This window comes from Acipenser ruthenus, chromosome 21, assembly GCF_902713425.1.
Source record: "Acipenser ruthenus chromosome 21, fAciRut3.2 maternal haplotype, whole genome shotgun sequence".
NCBI classification, from domain to species: Eukaryota; Metazoa; Chordata; class Actinopteri; order Acipenseriformes; family Acipenseridae; genus Acipenser; species Acipenser ruthenus.
Genome location: NC_081209.1, coordinates 4,213,265 through 4,234,576, shown reverse-complemented (window position 1 = coordinate 4,234,576; position 21,312 = coordinate 4,213,265). Strand labels below are relative to the sequence as shown.

At 41.4% G+C, this 21,312-nt stretch overlaps 2 protein-coding genes across 4 annotated transcripts; one reads left to right on the top strand and one right to left on the bottom strand.

The window, feature by feature from the left end:
* Positions 1 to 414: 414 nt before the first annotated feature.
* Positions 415 to 7,860, top strand: LOC117428576 (D-amino-acid oxidase-like). Of its 3 annotated transcripts, none has more exons than XM_058994411.1 (11): positions 415 to 638; positions 3,365 to 3,560; positions 3,883 to 3,997; positions 4,084 to 4,160; positions 4,439 to 4,504; positions 5,048 to 5,102; positions 5,759 to 5,863; positions 6,170 to 6,252; positions 6,439 to 6,556; positions 6,888 to 6,986; positions 7,326 to 7,860. In XM_058994411.1, exons 1-11 carry the CDS (start codon positions 509 to 511, stop codon positions 7,449 to 7,451), a joined length of 1,170 nt encoding a protein of 389 aa, XP_058850394.1. In that variant the 5' UTR covers positions 415 to 508; the 3' UTR covers positions 7,452 to 7,860. The 3 variants fall into 3 exon arrangements, with proteins under 3 accessions (XP_058850394.1, XP_058850395.1, XP_058850396.1); XM_058994412.1 differs by lacking the exon at positions 415 to 638 and adding an exon at positions 1,658 to 1,813; XM_058994413.1 differs by lacking the exon at positions 415 to 638 and adding an exon at positions 1,687 to 1,809.
* A 412-nt stretch (positions 7,861 to 8,272) lies between these two features.
* Positions 8,273 to 20,579, bottom strand: LOC131699030 (synaptic vesicle 2-related protein-like). Its single transcript, XM_058994410.1, has 16 exons — positions 20,401 to 20,579; positions 17,504 to 17,664; positions 16,874 to 16,959; positions 16,616 to 16,714; positions 15,883 to 15,954; positions 15,580 to 15,704; positions 14,624 to 14,687; positions 13,969 to 14,094; positions 13,347 to 13,475; positions 13,103 to 13,176; positions 12,832 to 12,908; positions 12,304 to 12,411; positions 11,095 to 11,206; positions 10,895 to 10,976; positions 10,307 to 10,396; positions 8,273 to 10,070 (listed from the first exon to the last, which is right to left on the bottom strand). Exons 1-16 carry the CDS (start codon positions 20,433 to 20,435, stop codon positions 9,861 to 9,863), a joined length of 1,650 nt encoding a protein of 549 aa, XP_058850393.1. The 5' UTR covers positions 20,436 to 20,579; the 3' UTR covers positions 8,273 to 9,860.
* Positions 20,580 to 21,312: the final 733 nt, after the last annotated feature.

Genomic DNA, 21,312 nt, shown 5'->3' with positions numbered 1-21,312 from the left:
TTACAGATGAACGAGATAGTTAGAAAGTGTGTTGCAGGTGGAACTCGAATCACTGTGAATATATTTCATAATGCAATGAAATGGATTGAATTAGTGAAAAGCATACACCTGTAGTTAGACCCAAGTTCAACTGCAATGTATATCGTAAACTGTTAATCTTCAACATCTTAACTCAAAATTGCAGAGTGGCTTTACATTTTGCATTGGCACCTTTGGCTATGGTCCAGTACCATATTTATTCAAGCAGCATGTAAAAGACATAACCTTCCCTTCCTTTGGTTAGTTTTACTATCCTTTTAACTACTCATCCAACCATTGCGCAGTTCAATTTTTTTTTTCAAATCCTTGTAAATTCAAAAGGTCACACAGTGTAGCTCAGGAAAACAAAAATTCATTGCAAGCTGGCGCTTTGGCCGACCTGGGTTCGGTCCCATCACTCCCTGCGCGAACCAAGACGGAAGCATAAAATGCAAACGAGGAACCGTCTTTCTCTGCTGTAGTTTAGTAAATGTTGGCATTCAGAAAGATATGGGGGCGATTGGCTGCTGAGGAGTTCTGTAATCATTTTAGTGTTCAGACTGCAAGCAATACACGAAATCGATGCAGTAGCGTGAAAGGGACAGTTGCACTAAAAGAAGGTAACTCGCAATGTTTCACTTCCAGACCTAACAATAGCTTACTTTCACTCACTGTTTTTATTGAACTAATACATTACGTATTTGAATGTGCGGTTTGATTAATCTTTGTTAAAGTGTATCAAATACAAGGCTGTCGTGTTTTCTGCAGGACAAAGGTACCCCTGTGAGCTGGAAAAGACAAAACCAGTGAAAAATGAAATAAGGAAATACAGTTCCCCATTAATTTACTCCGCTAGCCTCTTCCTTTTTTTGCTACAGTATATCACCTTCACGCCCCACATGTAAAATCTAAAGTAACAGCGGAAGGGAAACCACTTCGCTACAAAGTGACAGCTAGGATAAACACGTGAGTAGCCTTCGCTACAAAGTGACAGCTAGGATAAACACGTAGGTAGCTCAGCATCATAGCCTCCTTGCACCCCTTTCCAAAAGTCTGACAGACACACATGTAAAAACATACGCATGCGCGCACAGTATATTCAGAAACATGCGCGTGTGCGCATGGAATATACAAATAATGTCACACACGCGTAGACAGATTTTAAATCCCATATAGATACTGTATATATTACAAATCCGTTTTCTTTCCATATATGATAACATAGAATACATTTATTAATGTCTTTTATAAGAGTAATAACTTTAAAAAGTACATTAGTCGAAATGGACAAGTATACCTTAAAAACCCATTTGGTGAAATGGTATTTTCGTATTTGTGTTGTTTTACACTATGCAAAAATCGGGGTTCACACTGCTGAATGGATAATGCACCCACCTCACACGTTTGCAGTTTGGCACAGTATCATGATTGATACTTGTATCGACCAGATCAAAAACAGTATTAAACTAAGCACATTACACAGCCCGTTGCTTTCTTCACAAGTGTGTGCATTTGTATTCGTGTTTCTATGTAATACTTTACCTAACTACCGTGTTTGTGCCAAAAAAAACAAAAAAAGCATGTATAGTCTGCTGTTCGAATGACTGCTAAAAATAGAATTGATCTCGCGTGAAAACTGTTAACTGTCTGCCCTTTGGACGGGGCTTGATCTTCGCTCTCTCAAATTTAGCACTTTCGTACTACGAAAGAATATCTAGTTTGCACGGACTGCACAGAGTAAAGAGTGCACAGATTCTTACTGAGGCATCGGGCCAGGAAAACAATTTGAAGGCAGGTTCGTATTTTCATATTTGTATTGTTTATTTGAGTAGGTCTGCATCGAGTGCTATTTAAATTTAGATTTTGTGTGTACGTCCTTTTGCAGAGGATTCATTGGAACTAATGTTTAATATAGGAAAAGTGGATGGAAGGTATGTGCTTTTAAACTCGTTTCCGTGAACAGTCAGTGACGCCCATACACGCAGTATGAAAACAAGTTAACCTTTTTCTTTCTTTCTTTCTTTCTTTGATCGACGTTGAAGTATATATTATTTACACTGCCAGTGGGAAGAATACTGTACTTTAGGGTGAATCACAGAATAAGCTATTTTGTTTCCCATGAGGGATAGTAATGTATCTGCTGTCTGAACTGTCTCCAATTTAAACTTTCTGTTCTCTTTGTGTGTTCATGACTCCTGTCTTATACTATACCACAGATCAGTGGGGCATCATGATGATAAAGGTGACACAGACAGATTTATTTAACATGGTTTTGCATGATTTGCATTCTCTGCGATATTTAAGGAGGTGCCAGGGCAGAATTTAAAGGCACAGATTTTATGGCTGCAAAATTTTAAAAATCAATCACCAATTAATTACATTTCTGTATTCACATTATTCAGCTGCACAAGAGCACATTCTACAGTGTAAGGTATGCAGATCTATAGAGCTATGCAGCAGTCAAAGTAAACCAGCCCTGGGCTGGCAATGCTACAGCATGAGAGAAAATAAAGCAGGAGACTCCACCACCTATTTGGGCTAAAAAGCATGGGGATGCCCTATAGGTACCAGTGTGTGCCCGTTATACAGATACTGCATGTCCTAAAATGGCATTTGATATTTTTCAAGCATATAGGATACATGATCACAACTTGCTCTGTATTTCAGGGATAGCAGCTTAGATGGGGATATGGAGATAGTGCATGGGGTCCAGATCAAGATGCTATGCAGTCTAGTAACCCCACTGGTCTCTAATTCCATTGTACTGCTGTTCCCAGAGCTTTGTCTGAACTGGCTGCAGGTACATTTGTACTTGAATACAATGAGCTGTAGAGTTTATATCTTTAGTGAGAGCTTTGCTGCCCTTGAAAAGGGAAGGTTGTATTTTATTACACGGCGTTGATAAGTAACTCAAACCATGATACAAAAAAAGGAATATTGCTGATAAGTAAGCCAGTTGGTGTGATTCCAGATCCGGTCATTGAAATAGGTCAGGTAAGGTAATGCAGTATTAAAGATACCTGGAAAGAAACCTGTGGAGCGGCTGGGTGTTAGTCAATTTGATTACGTGGCACAGTCCTCAGACTAGCAGTGGCTGTACACAAGGATTAGACCATAAGTAAGCCCATATGGTCAAAGTAACTAGAGCTGCACAAGCCGATTGTTCGACTGTTCGGATTGATCTCTCTGCAGAGGAGGGTGAGTGGTGTTGATTGGGCTAATTTGCCATTGCAAGCGAAATGAGTGAAGAAACAGCTGCTTGGATTCGTGTGGATTGCTGTTCTCCGCAGAGGGTCTGTTTCTTCCTTTTGAAAGTAACCGTGTGTTTTGTTTTTTTATTTGGCAGACATGCGGGTGGCAGTGATTGGAGCCGGGGTCATTGGCCTCTCTAGCGCACTGTGTATCCATGACCGCTACCGATCCAGCGTGACTCCGCTCATTATTGAGGTCTACGCTGACCAGTACACCCCGCTGACCATCAGTGACGGAGCGGCAGGGCTATGGCAGCCCTACCTGTATGACAAGGGCAACGTCCAGGAAACGTACGCTACTCTTTGTACCTCGCCATGTAAATAGTTGGGTGTATTATTATTTTGTTTGTTTCTTGTTATTGTGGAGATTGATATGAAAAGCAGTAGCATTGTAAGATTCCCTTTCAACCCTGAAGAGGGCATCCTTCGTCACTGTTAAGTGTTTGCATTGTTGATTATGTAGGCTACCACCGAACTCTGGGAGACTACCTGATTGCTAATCTACTTGAGATTTTTTATGGCTGTATAAATGCAATGCTTGTTTGTATCTTCACAATGTTCTAACTAGTTCTACACAAGTTCTATCTAGTTCTTTCTTTTTTTCTTTCTTTAGTAAATGGAACAAAGAGACGTTTGACTACCTCCTGACCTACATCAACGCCCCTGATTCAATCAAAATGGGAATATTCACCCAGTCCGGCTACAACCTCTTCACTGAACCCACACCGGTAAGCCTCCATTCTCGGCAAAAGCTGCCAGATGCATGGTAAATGAATGGCTGGTTTTGACAATGCTGCTCACGTTCATTCTGCAGGACCCCTCATGGAGAGACTCTGTCCTCGGTTTCAGACACCTGACCCCACAGGAGCTGGACATGTTCCCAGGTTACAGGTACTGGAACGACAGGATAATCCATGTCTTTCAGAAGAGTGGGTGGAATCAAGTTTTTGTACTAGGAACCTTTTCAGGTAGTTTTGGAACGAGATGTCAAGGACCAGTGGAGCTGCAGTCATGGAGACTGACAGTGGGTAGTGTTAGCCCTGCTCTGCACATCATTCTCCAGTGGTGCCAATCCAGCCTTGTTCATCATGAGCACGAAGCATGTCATCACAAATATAAACTGTAATATTAAACTATAATCATGTGTATGACATCTGTTTTTTTTCCAGTTATGGCTGGTTCAACACTGCACTCATGATTGAAGGCAAGAGCTATTTACCTTGGCTCATGGACAGGTGAGTGTGAAACCTGCAATGATCTAATGATTCCCCTCTGCAAAGACACAGGGAACCTGCCTAGGACAAATTATATAAAGCACTCTGCTAGTTGGCAAAAGCCTACAAGTTGGTGCAAGCTCACAGAATGCAAACCATATATTCCAAGTTCCAGGTGCTGCAGTAATAATGAGTCCGCGACACCACAACCTCATTCAATGGCACAAAGCCACCCGGCTCATCTTCCTGCTCACTGTTCTGCCCCATACAGCTTCCTCAAGACATGCATTCAGTGTTGTGCAGATTGATTTACAGGTGGCACAGTCTTTTGTTGCTGTCATTTTCTCATGTCAGCAATTGCTAGCGTGTGGTACAAAGAAAAAAAAGTTCATCCCAAAAACAAGTTTCCTAAATTGTTTACTGTGGTGTTGTATTACAGTGTGTCTTATATGGGCAGGGGCAGAGAGGTGCTGCTGGTTAGGGATCCACAAGCACACCAGGTAGTGACAATGTGTTTTTCCATTGGATGTGTTTCATACTGGCTGTTTCATTTGTTTATTCCAGGCTGAGGGAGCGAGGAGTGATATTTTATCACAGGAAGATTGAGTCTTTCAGAGAGGTGAGGGATGTTTTACAGTGGCAAATAAATAAATACTTTTGTTATACATTATAATGTTTTTATTACAAGTGTTTTTTTATTATTATTTCATGTCCCTTAATGAATGATTGGCCAAGAGGACTGAGTAAATAGTTACTGTATTAACAGAGCTTAGTAAAGTATTCCTGTGGGTGCATGCATGCTGGCTGTGACTGCATTGTATTGACAGAGCTTAGTAAAGTATTCCTGTGGGTGCATGCATGCTGGCCTGTTGACTGCATTGTATTGACAGTGCTTAGTAAAGTATTCCTGTGGTTGCATGCATGCTGGCTGTGACTGCATTGTATTGACAGAGCTTAGTAAAGTATTCCTGTGGGTGCATGCATGCTGGCTGTGACTGCATTGTATTGACAGAGCTTAGTAAAGTATTCCTGTGGGTGCATGCATGCTGGCTGTGACTGCATTGTATTGACAGAGCTTAGTAAAGTATTCCTGTGGGTGCATGCATGCTGGCTGTGACTGCATTGTATTGACAGAGCTTAGTAAAGTATTCCTGTGGGTGCATGCATGCTGGCCTCTGACTGGTGCTCTCCCCTCTGTAGTACACTGCAGAAGGCACTAGCCAAAGCATTTGTCTACTCGACTTAAGTTTCTTAGTGTTGCGTCTCCCCCTGTAGCTGGTGGACTCCGGTGTGGATGTCATTGTGAACTGCACCGGGATAAGAGCCGGGGAGCTACAGCCTGACCAGGATCTGAAGCCAGGCAGAGGACAGATCCTGAAGGTGGGTGTGCAGGAAGGGATGGGTGAGCCCAGCAGTCAGTCAGGCTGTTATTCCTTTCCCTAGTCAAACACAAGCTTTGATTCCTAGATAGCCCGGCAGAGCCTGTGTCCTATTTAATACAACACAGGACAGAGCCGAAAAGCACCTCAGGATGTTTCTGTTCTTTCCCAGTGTGTAAAATGTAATCCATTCAGTCTTTATCAATTCAAAACAAGCTGGGTTTCTTTTGTATTTATTGCTAGACTGTTTCAGGATGAAAATAATAGTATAAAACCAGCATTCATGTTTTTTTAATGCTTTTATTAGGTAGAGGCTCCTTGGCTAAAGCATTTTATAATAACTCACGATCTCAAGACTGGAGTGTATACGACCCCATACATCATACCAGGGTAAGCAAGGGCAGGTTTCCCTATTACTGTCTTACATGTGGGTATCTGAGTCAAACTTCTCTGTAACTGCTTTAAGCTGCTCATTCAATCTCTTTTAAACGTCCTTCTTTTCCCAAGGGGGGGGGGGGGGAGAGGTGGTGGACCATTTGTATGCAAACTTCAAGCTTGATTCTATTTCCTCCTCAGGAGTAATTTAGTTACCATTGGAGGCATCTTTCAACTGGGGAACTGGAGTCAAGAATGTAACTCCCAGGACCATCAGAAAGTGTGGGAGTCCTGCAGCAAGCTGATCCCCAGTCTCAAGGTTAGTGGCTGCAGTGCTCGGTCAGTGCTCCTGTCTTGGAAGAGACTATCCTGTTTTTAAACATTTCGCTTCAAAGGGTATTTGCGGCTCACAGACCTGCTTGTTATGTACCAGTGAGTATGCCAGGAGAGGTAGAGTGGGGGTGGCTGGGGGATGCATTATACCTGTGGGTTGGCTAATTAAGACTTGCATTAGTTTAAAACACATTCAAAGAAACGGTAGTGTCTTTAGATTTGTAGGTGGTGACTGTAACTGTTTTAAGCCTTAGTAAAGTCCTGTCTGCCACTGTGCACTCTCAGCTCTGAGAAATGATTTGATTACAACTCCTCAGCATGCCAGGATTGTGGACGACTGGGCTGGCCTGAGGCCGGTGCGCAGCAAAGTGCGTCTGGAGAGAGAGACCCTGGAATACGGAGCTGTCAAGAGCGAGGTGAGCTCCAGACTTCTCAGTGTGTTCAACTGAAAGAAGGGAGGGCATGTACACTGTGTTCTGATTTATACACGTGCTCAAGCAGTAATATTGCATAGTTGATAATCCCAATTCTGGTAATAGGGGAAGTCATCTGTTTGAAAATAAGCCAGGAAATCAAGGGAATAAAGGTTGTCGTCTATTTATAATATTAAGAACATCCATATTTCAATCCAGTAAAGAAAGTAAACTAACAACAAAACTGGTAAACTGTGTTTGTAGCTGTAAATGAGTGCCCTCAATACCCCTTCTCCTTCACTCTGGCGTACAAACAAGTAAGTTGGCTTCGTTCTTATCAAGGTGATACACAACTACGGGCACGGAGGCTTCGGGCTTACCATCCACTGGGGGTGTGCGCAGGAGGCAGCCAACCTCTTTGGGAAGGTGGTGGAGGAGAAGAGACAGAAAGCAACGTCAAGGCTGTAACCCTGTATGATCTGATCCCTCGAGCTCCAGCAACTGCGCTGCGCCTATTCCATTGACGTGAAGGCGGCAGACATCCAAATCATGAAAGACTGGCCTCTCTTTAATTTTATAATTATTTTTTTTACATGATTTTAATATGTAATAGCACTGTAAAGCGACAATGAGTAAGATTAACCAGTGACCATGTCGTTTTGTTACACAATAACTATCTTGCTTCAGGAGTCTCTAATGAATAGCTCACCAGATTCAATATCCAGCCCTTCAAGCACATGCAATGTAGGATGCTTGTCTGTCTCTCCAGAGGCTCTCCAGAGTCTCCACGAAGGAGCTGCTTACCTGCTAAATATATCATGTCATTTTAAACTGTATGTGTGATCTAGACTTTGTCTATAACAACATCTTTAATCCATTTCTCTTTCTTTTTGTGTTTTTTCACTTCAAAGTGTGCCTACTCAAGTCAGAAATGAATACTGCTTTCAAAAAGCTCATCATAGTTTGCTTCTCACAGTGTGCAGAGCATTCTTGAAACTGAAGCACTCAAACCATCTGCTCATAACAGGCAATCTGTCAGTGAGGCCAAAAACGAGTGGGTGTGTTGTCAAACGTGAACTGTAAAAATGGGAGAATGAAGAAAGGTATTCCCAGGTTACATTTCTTTGTGGAGAAAATGAGCTCCCTGTTTTAGGATTGAGAAAGCCAGGTAGTTTGACAGAACTTCATTCGGTTCAGCTGAATGTTGCAGTTGTTTTAAGAAATTAGTGTAATATGATGGACTGGTTGATACTGTAGAATAGAAAATAAAAACCACTTTAGATCTGTGAGACTTTTTAAACATCATTTATTGTATCATACACATTTACATACAGTGCACTGGCAGGAACCTGTACAGAGACACTTAATGAATTGCGAAAGGCAGGCATGAGAGAGAGAGAGAGAGAGTGCAGGACTTCACAGATCACCTTGTCTAACTTGTTGCACGATGTCTCCATCTTAGGGACAGGAGCTGTTTAAAATGGAGCGTGGGCGCTCTGAGAGCCAGCCCGTGCATGTTTAAATACATCTTTACATTTTTATCACAGTTGTAAGTACAGTAATTGTTTCCATCCACAATGTATTATAGCACATACCAGTGCTCAAGAGGGCATGTTACGTAACATGTTTTGCTAGCAGACTGTGCCAATACTAGCACACTATGACATGGTTTCCTCTTGAGTCCTGTCTCTGTTCTTGTTCAGTTTGCATTGAGGATTCTTCATTAAGCATTACTGATGTCACCTTAAAGAACCCACTTGCAAACCTGTGCTCTGTGGCTGACTGTCTCAAGAGCTCTGTTCAGCATGGGAATCCAATCCCCTTACACACAAAGCGCCTGAGCCTTTTACAAGTAAATGTTTTGGACAGTAGAGCCCAGGTTTTAACCTAGCTGTCAGATATGTTGGGCAAACTTCTAACAATGATGATATTTGCTTAGTCTAATATTCTGTATATGTGCACGTTACATTCTTTGTTCATGTGGACAATATTCTCATTATTTGCTCTTGGGCCTCCAGCATACAGCTGCAGCTGCTGTAGCAAATTTCACATAACTGCTTTTTGTTTTGACATATTCATTCACCAAGCCTGGATTGTTACTCAGCTGGGGCATTACTAACAAAGTCACAAGCTGTCTTTTGAGGACATCCACTGTGAACATTGTATTGCTGCAGAGAAGCCACAGGGAGGTTTGCTTCTGTTTCAGTAACTGCAGCAGCGTTTGGGAAGGAAGAGCTTGCAGTACACGTTGTGATACCCCCGTTGATAATTGAAACCGGGTATGCGAATGCAAATATGTAGCATATTCAAATTCAATCTGCACAGGAGGCAGCAAAAGAAAGTGGTGAGAATCAATCGCAGATTCTTCACTAAAGCTTCAGAGCTAGCTGGCCGTACAGTTTGATGATTGGAGGGCTGGGATCATGACACTGATCATACAGAGCTAAATGAGTACCACCCTGACCAGTGAGAAAATACTAGATTAAAACCAGTACAGGTCTTAACTGGATCTGAAGCAGCCACTTAGTTACTAAAGCACCTCTTTGGCCTCCGTCACACACTTTCTGTACCAATAGACCCCACCCTTTGTCCTGAAATGAGCTGTGAGCTTTTAAGATGGACTGTTGTGGAAAAATAATTGATGGCCTAAGCTGTTCACGTACATTAATATGACTTTAGGAGACACTAAATCTGCTGTGTTGCTTGCACGTCTTGATAGAACTCACATTTTGTAAGGTCATTACAGTAACAATATCTTATCATACAAACACATTGTACAGGCAGGCATCCTTCTTAAACCCAACACTTCTATGTACAGACTAGTAAAGACCAGCCCAAATGGTGTTCCGGGGGTTCTGACCAATCCTGCAGCCCCCGTCAATTCTGTGACCCCGAGCTGGAGCGGGGGATCCTCTCTGAACTGTGGGACGCACGCCCCACCATCTCCTGACCCCACTGCCTGTGGCTGGACTCCTGCAGACCACGGCCCGTGGTCTCGATTGGCAAGGCGCAGGAGGCGATGGCAGCTAGGATGGAGCAGCAGCAATACACAGAGAGCGTCAGGTAGACCGAAGACTCCAGCATCACCTGGGGAGGGAAACAGAGCAGCTTTTGCAGGACTCGCTTACAGCTGTTAGCTGTGTGAGCTTTTGTTGCTCCTACCTAGTGGTTTTTGCAGCCATTGTTTGAGGCTAACTTCTGCATTCTGGTAAAGGTTCAGGGTTATCTTGAGTAAATTGCATTGTGTGTGTGTGTGTGTGAGTATGCGTGTGTGTGTGTGTGTGAGTATGCACAAGTCATTGTGAATGAAGGCGTTTCCTTACCTGTGCAATAAAGGGGGTGAGGAGAGCACCCACCCTGGCCATGCCACTGCAGGTCCCTAAACCCAGAGCCCTGGTAGTTGTGGGGTACACCTGTGAGACAAGCAAGCAGGATCAGCACCAAGATAACAGCAATACAAAGGGGGGGGGGGCTTCATGGCAAAACCAATGCATTAAATTATCTTTTATTACTACTCAGCTTTTGTATATGAACTTCTAACTACAGATCTATATATAAATATATAAAAGAGTCACCTTCCCAACGTTTCGGTATGTTTAACAAACCTTTGTCCAGGGAAAGTGTGTTAAAACAAACAGTGGAGGTACTTCTAGGCTTTTGATGCCATGACAACTACACTAATTTATTTCTCTTTAAAATCTATTAATGATGTAACAAGCTACTATTCCTTTTTTATTGAGACCTCCAAGCATCGTGGTATTGAGTCTATCCATTTATTTTCCTTTATTTTCCTTTCTTCTAAATCTACCAATTGTAGGTCATCCATGTTCTGTTCATTTTTTTGGTGAAGTGCTGCACTACTGCTTCGTTTGCTTTTTTATTTCTTAAGTGCAGCACAACAGGTTTCTCACCTCTGGGGTGTATACATAAGCAGCCTGGAATCCGCCTGAAATGAAAGCTCTGGCAATGAAGAGGAAAACCGTGAGCGCCGTCCTGCAGAAATGAGAACAAAAACAAACACCAATGCAGTAGTTGGAATGACCAAGCCTTAACAAAACACACCGCATTCAAGAAGTCCACTGCACAAGTGCGTTGGTTTTGACCCACTCACCTTCCAACGCAGGCCAGCAGCAGCAGGATGCAGAGTGAGAAGATGATGAAGGAGAGGGCCATGGTCTTCTTCCGTCCGATCCGGTCGATAACCCAGAGAGTAACCAGCACGCCTGCGAGAGACAGACAAGCAGGAAGTAAAACTACAAGAAGCCAAGGCCTTTTAACCAGGGGGGTCCCTCCTGCTCTGCATGCCCTTTGGAATAGTGTTCCAAGGTGACGGTTATGAGTTCGAGAGATATTGTGAGCACCTGTTTCTTCTTGTGATGCTGTAGGTAAATGATCAACTCACTCAATTAGAATTATCAGGTACAAGTATAAAAGAAACTCAAGTGGATGCACGTGGTCAGTTTTGTAAGTGATTTAAACAGTAGGCATAGAACTGAAGTGGCATAATGTTTTTCAGCACAGGAACCTGTTCAACTCAATCACAGACCGAAAAGGATTGATGGCGTATTTGTTTTTTTTTATGTCATTTTAAAATGCTAAATGCTGTACATGGAGAAGATATTTGCTGGGGTCAGCAAGTTGTTGTCCTGTTTACATATTCATAGGTCAGCAGCATCCAACACCCCCATGGAAATCCTGTAAGTGAGACGTAAACAGGGGACCGGAGCACACTGTAACCACAGGCAACATTCAAATAATGTGTTTCCTCAATTTGAATTTGAAAGTTCAAAGTAAACTGCTTTGCTTTTCAAAGGTCTGATTTTTTTCACAGGGTATTCTTACTTTGGAGCCAATTTTTAAAGCTATAGAATGCATTTATGAAATGTGAATCAAATGTCTGGATTCATATCAAATGAGTCATATTCATATATTTATTTCCACAGCGTTCATGAGCTTTATTATTATTTTTTCTCCTCACAGCAGCAATTCCCCACACAGCTCAGGAGAACTGAAGGTTCAGTGAGTGTCCTCCAATCCCACGAATGGGAATCCCCAGGGAAGTTAACCAGGTGAGCCACAAGTTCATGAACTCTTTACATATGTATATGGACAACTTGCATCAGTAATAGATAGCATACTATGCCGGTATATTCATTCAAGCTCTTTTCTGTCTTTTGCTTCCCTGGCATGAATTTAATTTGGGTCTATCCAATTAAAAATCCATCATGTAGACTGCATTACATTTTTATAAGGGATGTCTACCAGGGCGTTGTTTCCCAGCCATGCAGCCCGCCCTTGTGGTGAGCCAAGGGGAATGTACCTGGGAATTCAGATAAGGTGGTCCACAGGAGGTCTTTGTAGTCATTCTCGGTCAGGTATTTACATTCAAGGCTACACCTGGGTTCCATGGTCCGTCTGCCTTTTGAAACTAAAGGAAGAAAGGAGGTTCTTAGTTTCCATGAAACTGGTACTCTAGTATGATTTTTTTTTCTGTAAGCTGCAGAAACTGCAATCTAATAGAGCTATTGATTGAAAGCATTGTAGTCACAGACAGCATTTGCCCAGCGCTAAAAAAGGTAACTATCAAGACGTTTTATAATACATCGACCGGCAATATCAGGTTCATTTAGTTTATTCTGGAAGTACGCCATTTGACACAGTCGAATTGTTCATGGCTATAAGAGATTTGTTAGGGTTATATTTTGTTTTGTAAAATACAAATTTGAATTTGATCACAAAATAAGATTTATAAAGAAAGAACAGCTAAAAAAAGCCTTGTGCTCTCTCCGCACACAGCCTCATGAATCTTGTGCTTGTTTGGAAGCCATTGAGAATACGAAACACTCACCACTGCACACATCCCCTGCTTGGAACAGCTCTGTGGTCAGTAACACTAACCCATAATAAGAGAATGCGTTGGAGAACCTGAAACACAAGCACAGAGGGACACATTAACCCTTGTGTAAATACTGTTCCAGCAGAATACTGAATCTGGAAGGAGCTTGCAATGCTAGATAACCCAGCTTCTACCCCGTTAGGAAACCAGGCGATCAATCAGTGGAGTCACAAGGGCATTTTAAACTGTTTCTGAAGTTGCAGGCGAGCTGGGCTCCACTCACCAGATAAACCACAGGAGGACAGTGGTCCAGCGGAACTGGGGAGAGAAGAGGTCCCGAATCTTTCCACGGTCCTCCTGGAAATAAAAACACAACAGTTAACGGTACTAGCAAATAAAGATTTTGGCCATTCACGTTTTTCTCCATTCATGTTATACATGTCCTGCACACATACACACATAAAGCCACGCATACATATAGAAGCACATTCTCATATCCCAGGATTCCAGTTCTCTCCAGTTCTTACCTGCCTGGCCACAGTAAGCTTCCCCAGTGGCATGGGGACTCCATTCTCCTTGGCGATGCGTTTCAATGTGGCCAGAGCTTTCTCCTGGTTCCCAGTTAGGACGTCGTACCTCGCGCTCTCCGGCAGCCACTAAACAAAATGACATGCATGCAGCAGTACAGTACGGATCAGGATCTGCTGTCATGCTAGGACTGCCTTGTAAAAAAAAAAAAGACTTTGGTCTTAACAAGTCAGGCAGATCTACTTTATTCTCTTTGCATGGTTTTTGGCAATGCTGAAATCTACTGTAGAAACATAAATATTAGCAGTTTGCAGCATCTTTTCATTGAAGATCCTTACGACAGAAGGAGCAATGACAGCCATAGCAATGTGTAACCACAAGGTGTCACAATGCCTCTAAGTGAAAGTGAAAAATCAACACAGACAGCAATGTTTTTTTTTGGTTGTGCCAAACACTTAAGTACAAATGCATCTTAAGTACAAATATCAGCCCCTAAATCAGTTGTTCAATTATCACTAAAAGGATGATGTTGCAACTAGCTTGTATGTGTGCTTCGGTTTACAAACTCCACTATTGTCAGGCTGCTCTGTTCATCGCTTCAAGCAGTTACTGTATACCTACAAAGCACAGGACACTGAAGATCATGAGGGGCAAAGTGGAGAGGAGGAGCAGCCAGCGCCAGCCCAGCGTAGGCATCACCATGATAGCCAGGAGCACCTCGAACACGGTGCCCAGTGCCCAGAACACCTGGGGGGAGGAGAGGGGAGGGGGTCAGCACACATGGATGAAAATACCATTGAGATCCTATTATACTGAAAGTGCGTATTCCTCCGAACGATACTTTACCATTACAAGTCATTTCATTACCAACAGTGGCAACACAGTCGATTTGGAATAAGCATTGCACAGTGGTGCTGATACTGATATGGTGCAATAGTACTTCTTCAATAGATTGCAAATTTCTATCAGTTCATATTATTGTCAGACATGGAATGTACCATGGATTGCAGTACAATACAACAAACATCAATCTAGCATCTTTCATGTCAACTATGGCAAACTATAGCGGCAAGCATTAAGGTATAACCCTGCGTGGATATTTGCTTCACAGTAATGTATGACAAAACCAACGGGAGCTGCAGTAAAAGTGCCATGCTTGTGTAAGTGCGCTGGAGCTGGGCTTCAGTATAGCTGCAGTTCAGCCGCACTGTATCAGCCTGTAAGCTGCATTTCCGTTCTCACTGCAGGCACAGTAATAGTAACAGGATTGTCGTACCTCTATCAGTAAAATGCACTTGGCTCTGGATCTCATTGGCAGGAATTCCGCATAGAGTGTTACCCTGGTAAAGACAACAACATCTGAATTGCAGTCAAGTCATTGCAGTCAATCATTCGCCTTCATGCTGAGTTCCACGTGAAGGATTGGCACTGGCCCCACCCTGTATTCTGGGCTGGAATTTTCCCATAGCAGCATACTGTGCATGTGAAAGGCAGATTCACTATCAAAAGGATAATTGAAACACTGGTTAATTAGTCTTACACTGCCAGTCTTTTAGTTAAACAGCTGGAAGTGCCAAAGGTGGACTCCTCTAGCAGACCCTGGGGAGGCTAAACGATCACTTTGCCCCTCAGCACTTTAATAACATGGATACCAGTCCTTGATAAGGACTTCACGGTTAGGGTTCTTGGTATATTCTGCAAAGGCAAATTCGCCAATGCAGAACTCAGAACAATAATGAACAGCTTTTTCTTACAAATCAGTTGTTTCTAGATTTCTACATTATTTAAAAAATGCCCTTGCCGATGCTTCAGTTATTGCCTGTAGGGTTCATCCTACACTCTCAAATACTTGCTAACTATTTGTGGCTTGTATGCTACGCATAATGCAAACCTTATGGAAAGAAGCTGTGATCAATTTATTCTGAACCCACGCTAATGGAGTTCGGCACCTCAGAAATACTACATTGCACATACTTATTTTTTATATGTTGACTCAAATAAGTATACACACCAACGCCACCTGCTGGGCATTTTAATTATTGCAACTCTGTGTAAAAAGTACATTTAATCTAAATCACAGGAGTGGGGAGTACTGGCAACTGTTATTGAAACTGGGGGATACTGGTATTTGCTCACTACACACTACACAGATGCCGTTCTCTAAATGCCAGACTATATGATTATTCTGTGGTCAGATGATAGACCTTGCTCTGAATATTCTGCTTCACTTACGACTGTGGAACGCCTCCGATCCCAATTCCCACCAGTCCTCTTAGAAACAGAATCCAGCCGTACACCGGAGCGAACGCACTGAGCACTCCATAGAACAGAGTCCACAACACACTGACCTTCAGGCCCTGGCAATGACACGACGTTATCACGTTATTCACATGTACATTGTAATGTAGTGAAAAATTACTTATAGGGACAGAGCCAGAGGCTGTGGGGCTGTCTGAAGTGACCGGACTGAAATGCATATTCATTTAGGTCCCTCTATATACATATGTATATAAAGATGCACACACTGAGACTTACGGTTTTTCTTCCATACTGGTCAGATATGTTCCCCCATAACGATGAGCTAAGCATCATGCCAATAAACACTACCTGCTCAAGACACAAAGACACACACACTAGGTGTTACAACAGCAATAATAATAAGAATAAGAAGAATAAGAAGAATAATAAGAAGAATAATAATAAAAGTAAGTTTTTAAGTATGGTATTTCCAAATGTAATGAGATAGGCATACAGAGAGATAGATTGACAGACAGATAAATTGACAGATAGATAGATGCTCTATGTGTGTGTGTGGATGTACTTGATTTAATCTTTAAGATTCTTAAGCACTAATATAGGAAACAAAAGGGTGCTTAGGTTCCAGTTAACACGTTGTGAATCCCTTTAGCATGGTTCAATACATTTGTTTAGAGTACTCTAATCTTGTACAGTAAACTCGTTCACCCGTCCCACCATTCCAGTAACAAGCAGGATGGTACAGCATGTGTTCAGTGGAGATTAAACAGGAAGGTGCGGATCATGGTAGAAAGGGCTGTCTATAGTGGTTTGCCTTCCATGAAGTGAAAATTGTCCAGTAGTAAGGGAAGCAGTAATATTGAAGCTATTGGTAAACATACAGAGAATGAATGCAGGTGTGTGCAGCGAGAGCGTGCTTCCTGTAGTGGGGTATGAGTCCATGGAGAAGGGTGTGTGCAATGTGTAGCATGGTGCATGTCTGTATGAAATGAGATAAGGTCCGATACAGTACCGACGTGAGAAGTGCAACTTGCCAACTGGGTAACCTCCACTCACAGTGCAATTGCGGGGCTAGAATACTGAGAATCATCATCTCCATGGCATCGGCCATCTGAAGACAGAGCAAGACAATACCCCAAATTAGGGTTACTGCGTCTACCCATTCACTCCCATCTCACTGGTTAAACCCCCGAAGCATTGTTGCAGTTTTATCCTGTTTGTTTATTTTATAATTGCCTTATTGGCTTTTCCTTCAGGTCACTTGTCTTACCCATGCCAATCCAGTGAGAATGGAGAGTTTCCACTGGAATTTCCCAAAGCCAATGGCTTCCACTGCATCTTCCACCAGAAATGTATCTGTGACAAGAGTAACCAGAGGGTGAGTTTGGTATGACGTGTGCATGCAGTACAAACACTAAGGGTGGAGTAATCCTTACTCTTTTCAAACAATATATATAACAAAGCTGTATATTGATGTTTGTCTATGGCTTTGGTTTAACATGGAAGATGACCTCCATGAAAAAACACGTACCATTATCTGTTCAAACAATCATCATGGAGAACATCTATCTCATAGAACCATTGTTAAATCCAGGTTACCATCTCAGGTTTCAAGTAGTATCCCTTATAAAAAAAAATTACCAGGGTATTGATGCACTTTTCCCATGCTTTTTCTATGGTTATACTATGAATTTACCATAGTTTACCCTGGTTTGCCATGTTTTTTTTTAATATGCTTTACAATGCTTACCTATGCTTTACCATGCATTCACTGTGCTTTATTACACTTTGCTATGTTACTATGGGAAACTTTTACAAGAGATGTTACAGAAAAGAGCTGAACAGTATTTTGTATGAATGGCATAAACCCCTATGCTGCTGTGTGATGAGGCTGTGTTACCATCGGTGGGGTTTGCAAACTCCTTAGGCACTGCGGTTCCACCCGCCAGCTCCACGGGCTCCAAGTCCCGGCGGACCCCCTCGATCCGAATCTCGTGTTCTCCGCACACAGCCTCATCCTCGGAGCGTGCGCTCTCGCCTGTGCGCCGGAACTTCACCACGCTGGAAATGAGAGTGATCAGAGGACTCTGTTAAAGTCATGGTAATGAGGGGGGTCACACACAGCTGGATTCATATTAAAGATGCAACAAGTTATTAATGATTGATCGCCATAGTTTTTATTTTGCGATCCACAATTAAACATTGATTAATTATTATTTATTTCTTAGCAGACGCCCTTATCCAGGGCGACTTACAATTGTTACAAGATATTTTTACATACAATTCCCCATTTATACAGTTGGGTTTTTTACTGTAGCAATCTAGGTAAAGTACCTTGCTCAAGGGTACAACAGCAGTGTCCCCCACTGGGGATTGAACCCACAACCCTCCGGTCAAGAGTCCAGAGCCCTAACCACTACTCCACACTGCTGCCCTTATCACCTTAGTATCTTATTTGGAGCCTCATATAGCTAGCTGCCCTGTAACACGTGCTTTCCTTGCACTTTGCTAGGCTAATGCTCTTCTGTTTGTATTTGGTTTGTGACAAGAAATGACAGAATGTAATGCAATTGGGTGTCCTCTTGCTTTTTAATAATGCAATCAATAGTTAAATAGTTTTCTCAATGTATATATTGTATAACAGTACATCGATTAATTCATTTGAAAAGGCATTGATTATTATTGATTACTACCTGTTCCATATTTAATAAGGAGATTGGTTTCTGAGTGCACCCTCTAATATGTATTTATGTACTGTATGTATTAATGCTGACTCCAGAATGGAGGTTCCGACATCTTGTGTTTCAATAGGATCCCAAATCAAGTAAGCCTAAGATCTTTTCAAACTGTTAGACACTCAGAAAGAAAAAGGTTGAAAGTGTTTGTCTGCTTGACTGTCCTACATCAAAGGATAAGGATCCATCTCCCCAGCGCTTCCTTTAGACTTGTGTTCATCGTTCTCCTTTGAAGGCTGACAAACCACAAATAGAAGTTGCAGAAAACAATTCCCCAGAAAGTATCTCCTACAGTTTCAGTGCCTTTTTAGAAAGACATTTAGGTGGGCGGCTTTGGAGTTCTTAATCACTGTGATCAGCTGAGATAACCATTAAACATCCCTTTTCACGCTGGGATGTGTTGAGCACAGAGGTTTTCTTGAAGTACAGTACAATGTAATTATCTCCAGCATGCATATATTTTCAGTTAACCTTTTTTGAGCCTGGTTCCCCAAGCTTGGTAACTCAGTAATATGATACAGTAAGTTATTAAAGTCTGTTTTGATTCATTAAATCATATATGATATCATTAAACTGTTCTACACTATTACTGTCTTAATGAGAATGAGGAGTTAAATTGGTATAACCAATTTAGGTAATTAAACTGCTTTGTCTTGTACCTTACAGTAACTGCTGTTTACAGTACGGTTAAATGAGTGCTAACTAATACTTTAAATCAATGTCATACCTCTTATTAGCTTTATCAAACTTTAGGTTATTCACTTAAAATACAATGCAATAGATAAACTGCTGTATACTAGCACCTACAGTATTGGCACACATTATGCCAAGGGAGATCAGGGCTGATATTAAAGGTAAGCAATGGGTTTTAAAACCCTAAATAACTATGTAGTCTAACAGTATGTACATGCTACCCAGCGACATCTGAAGTTTCTCGTAATGGCGACGTGTAGCGAATGTTAATACATTGTAGAAAATACTTTTTTATGCAGACAAGAGAAAATGCTACAGCCCACTCCCAGGACCAGCACACGGGGAAACCGAAACCTGGTATGCAAATTGCACAGGAGTAACAGCTGCTTAAAAAATAAAATATTAATAAAGGCTCAACGTGATCTCCTTATAAGAAGATATTGGCCTTGGTTCAACGTATCCTCTCACTGACGATATCAACAAAACACTGAAGAAAAGTCTGTCTATCCATCAATGCATATATTCACCTCATCTAAATAAAAACAATTCATGACAAAAGAAAATCATAAGACTTGAGTAAGGTAAAAAAAAAAAAAAAAAAAAAAAACTTTTCTCTGAAGGTATTTTCAGCTGAATTATATACCTACATATGCCCTGGTGTAACAACTAAACGTGTAATTGCTGTATAACTACTATTATTATTATTATTATTATTATTATTATTATTATTATTATTATTATTATTATTATTATTAATAATAATAATAATTATTATTATTATTATAATAATAATGTTATATTATATTTTGCATGCGATTTATTTTTATAATAGTATTAATATCTTAATCTCGATAGCAGCTTTATAATAGTACAATCAATGAATCGCATCGGAGCAGGTACCAGTACTCATACGCACCGTGTTAATAAATTAATTACAAAACCACTATGCCAATAACACCGGTAACATGATATATAAACATGAAATGAGATTACAATAAGTGGGCGTATTATATTATATGAGCAGTTTGCAATATACAAAATGAAAACTTGACATAATTAAGTCAAATTAAGACCATAAATTCAATATATGGATTCCAGCCCTTGTCTTTGCTTTCGCATCAATAAAAGCTGTAACTTAATCTAAAAATACAATTGCAAATAAATCATTATTTTCAATAAACTAATAAAGTGGATGTATTTTCTGTTTGCATTTGAGGCTCGCCAGGTCCCGGCTAGCCGAAACAAGACGTTGGGAATGTTTACAAAAAAGCAGTCTGTTTTGCAAAAGGCCGCGGCGCTTACCTTTCATAAATGTATATTTCGGCCGTATTCGATGACAGCTTTTGAAACGTATTTAACTGTTACTTACGGCAGCTGTCTCAGCTGGAATAGGTCATCATCCATTGCAATGGCGTTTTTCGTGGTCTGCAGGTCCTTTGTCTCATTGCCGTTCCATTGTTATGAGAACGAGCTGAGATTTCAGCACTACAGACTGCTGGACAGCGACTCACTCTGATCACTGGAGACCCGACGGAGGGGCGGTGTTACAATTTCAGCTTCCCGTGTCGTATCCATGGGCCTGGGATTCAGTGGCCATTCAGACCCGTCTGCTGGCAACACCATAAATTGGTCCCTAAATCAATTATGAGAGTTTATGCAGTTCTAACACGTTGGAAATACATTGTATATGATGATATAATAACCGATATGTTTTTTTTTTGTTTGTTTTTTGTTTTTTTAGCATTGTGATGTAATAGTCAAAAGTCTGCCTCCTCCTTCTTGGTCAATAGTCTGTATATTAATAGAATTACACATTATGGTCATTTACTATCAGCTATATGCCTATGTGCTATTATTTGATATGCTCTGTATTCAAAAAGTGACTCAGGAAGGCCAGGTGCAATGGCTAGCAATAGTGAAATCGAATCCATCTCTGTTGATGATAAACCAATAATGGATTGAGTTGGGGATAGAGTACATTCTTTCTAAGCATCTGATTTTCTAAGGTTTTCTCTTCTCTTATGACCCCTGGGGGTTTTATAAAGGACCACATGGTGAAGTCTCGCTTTCTTTGGGACCCTTACTTTGTTCTATATTCTACATACTGGGTTGTATAACCAAGCAGTTCCAAACAGAACCAATAATGGTTCCATAATTACTAATGCCGTGTTGCAAATGTTGATCAAACAGTAATTATTAATACATAATGGCGATTGTTTGTGGTAACAGCAGCACCTTCACGTGTATCTCGTTGTTGTTGTAGTTATATGATTTTAACTCT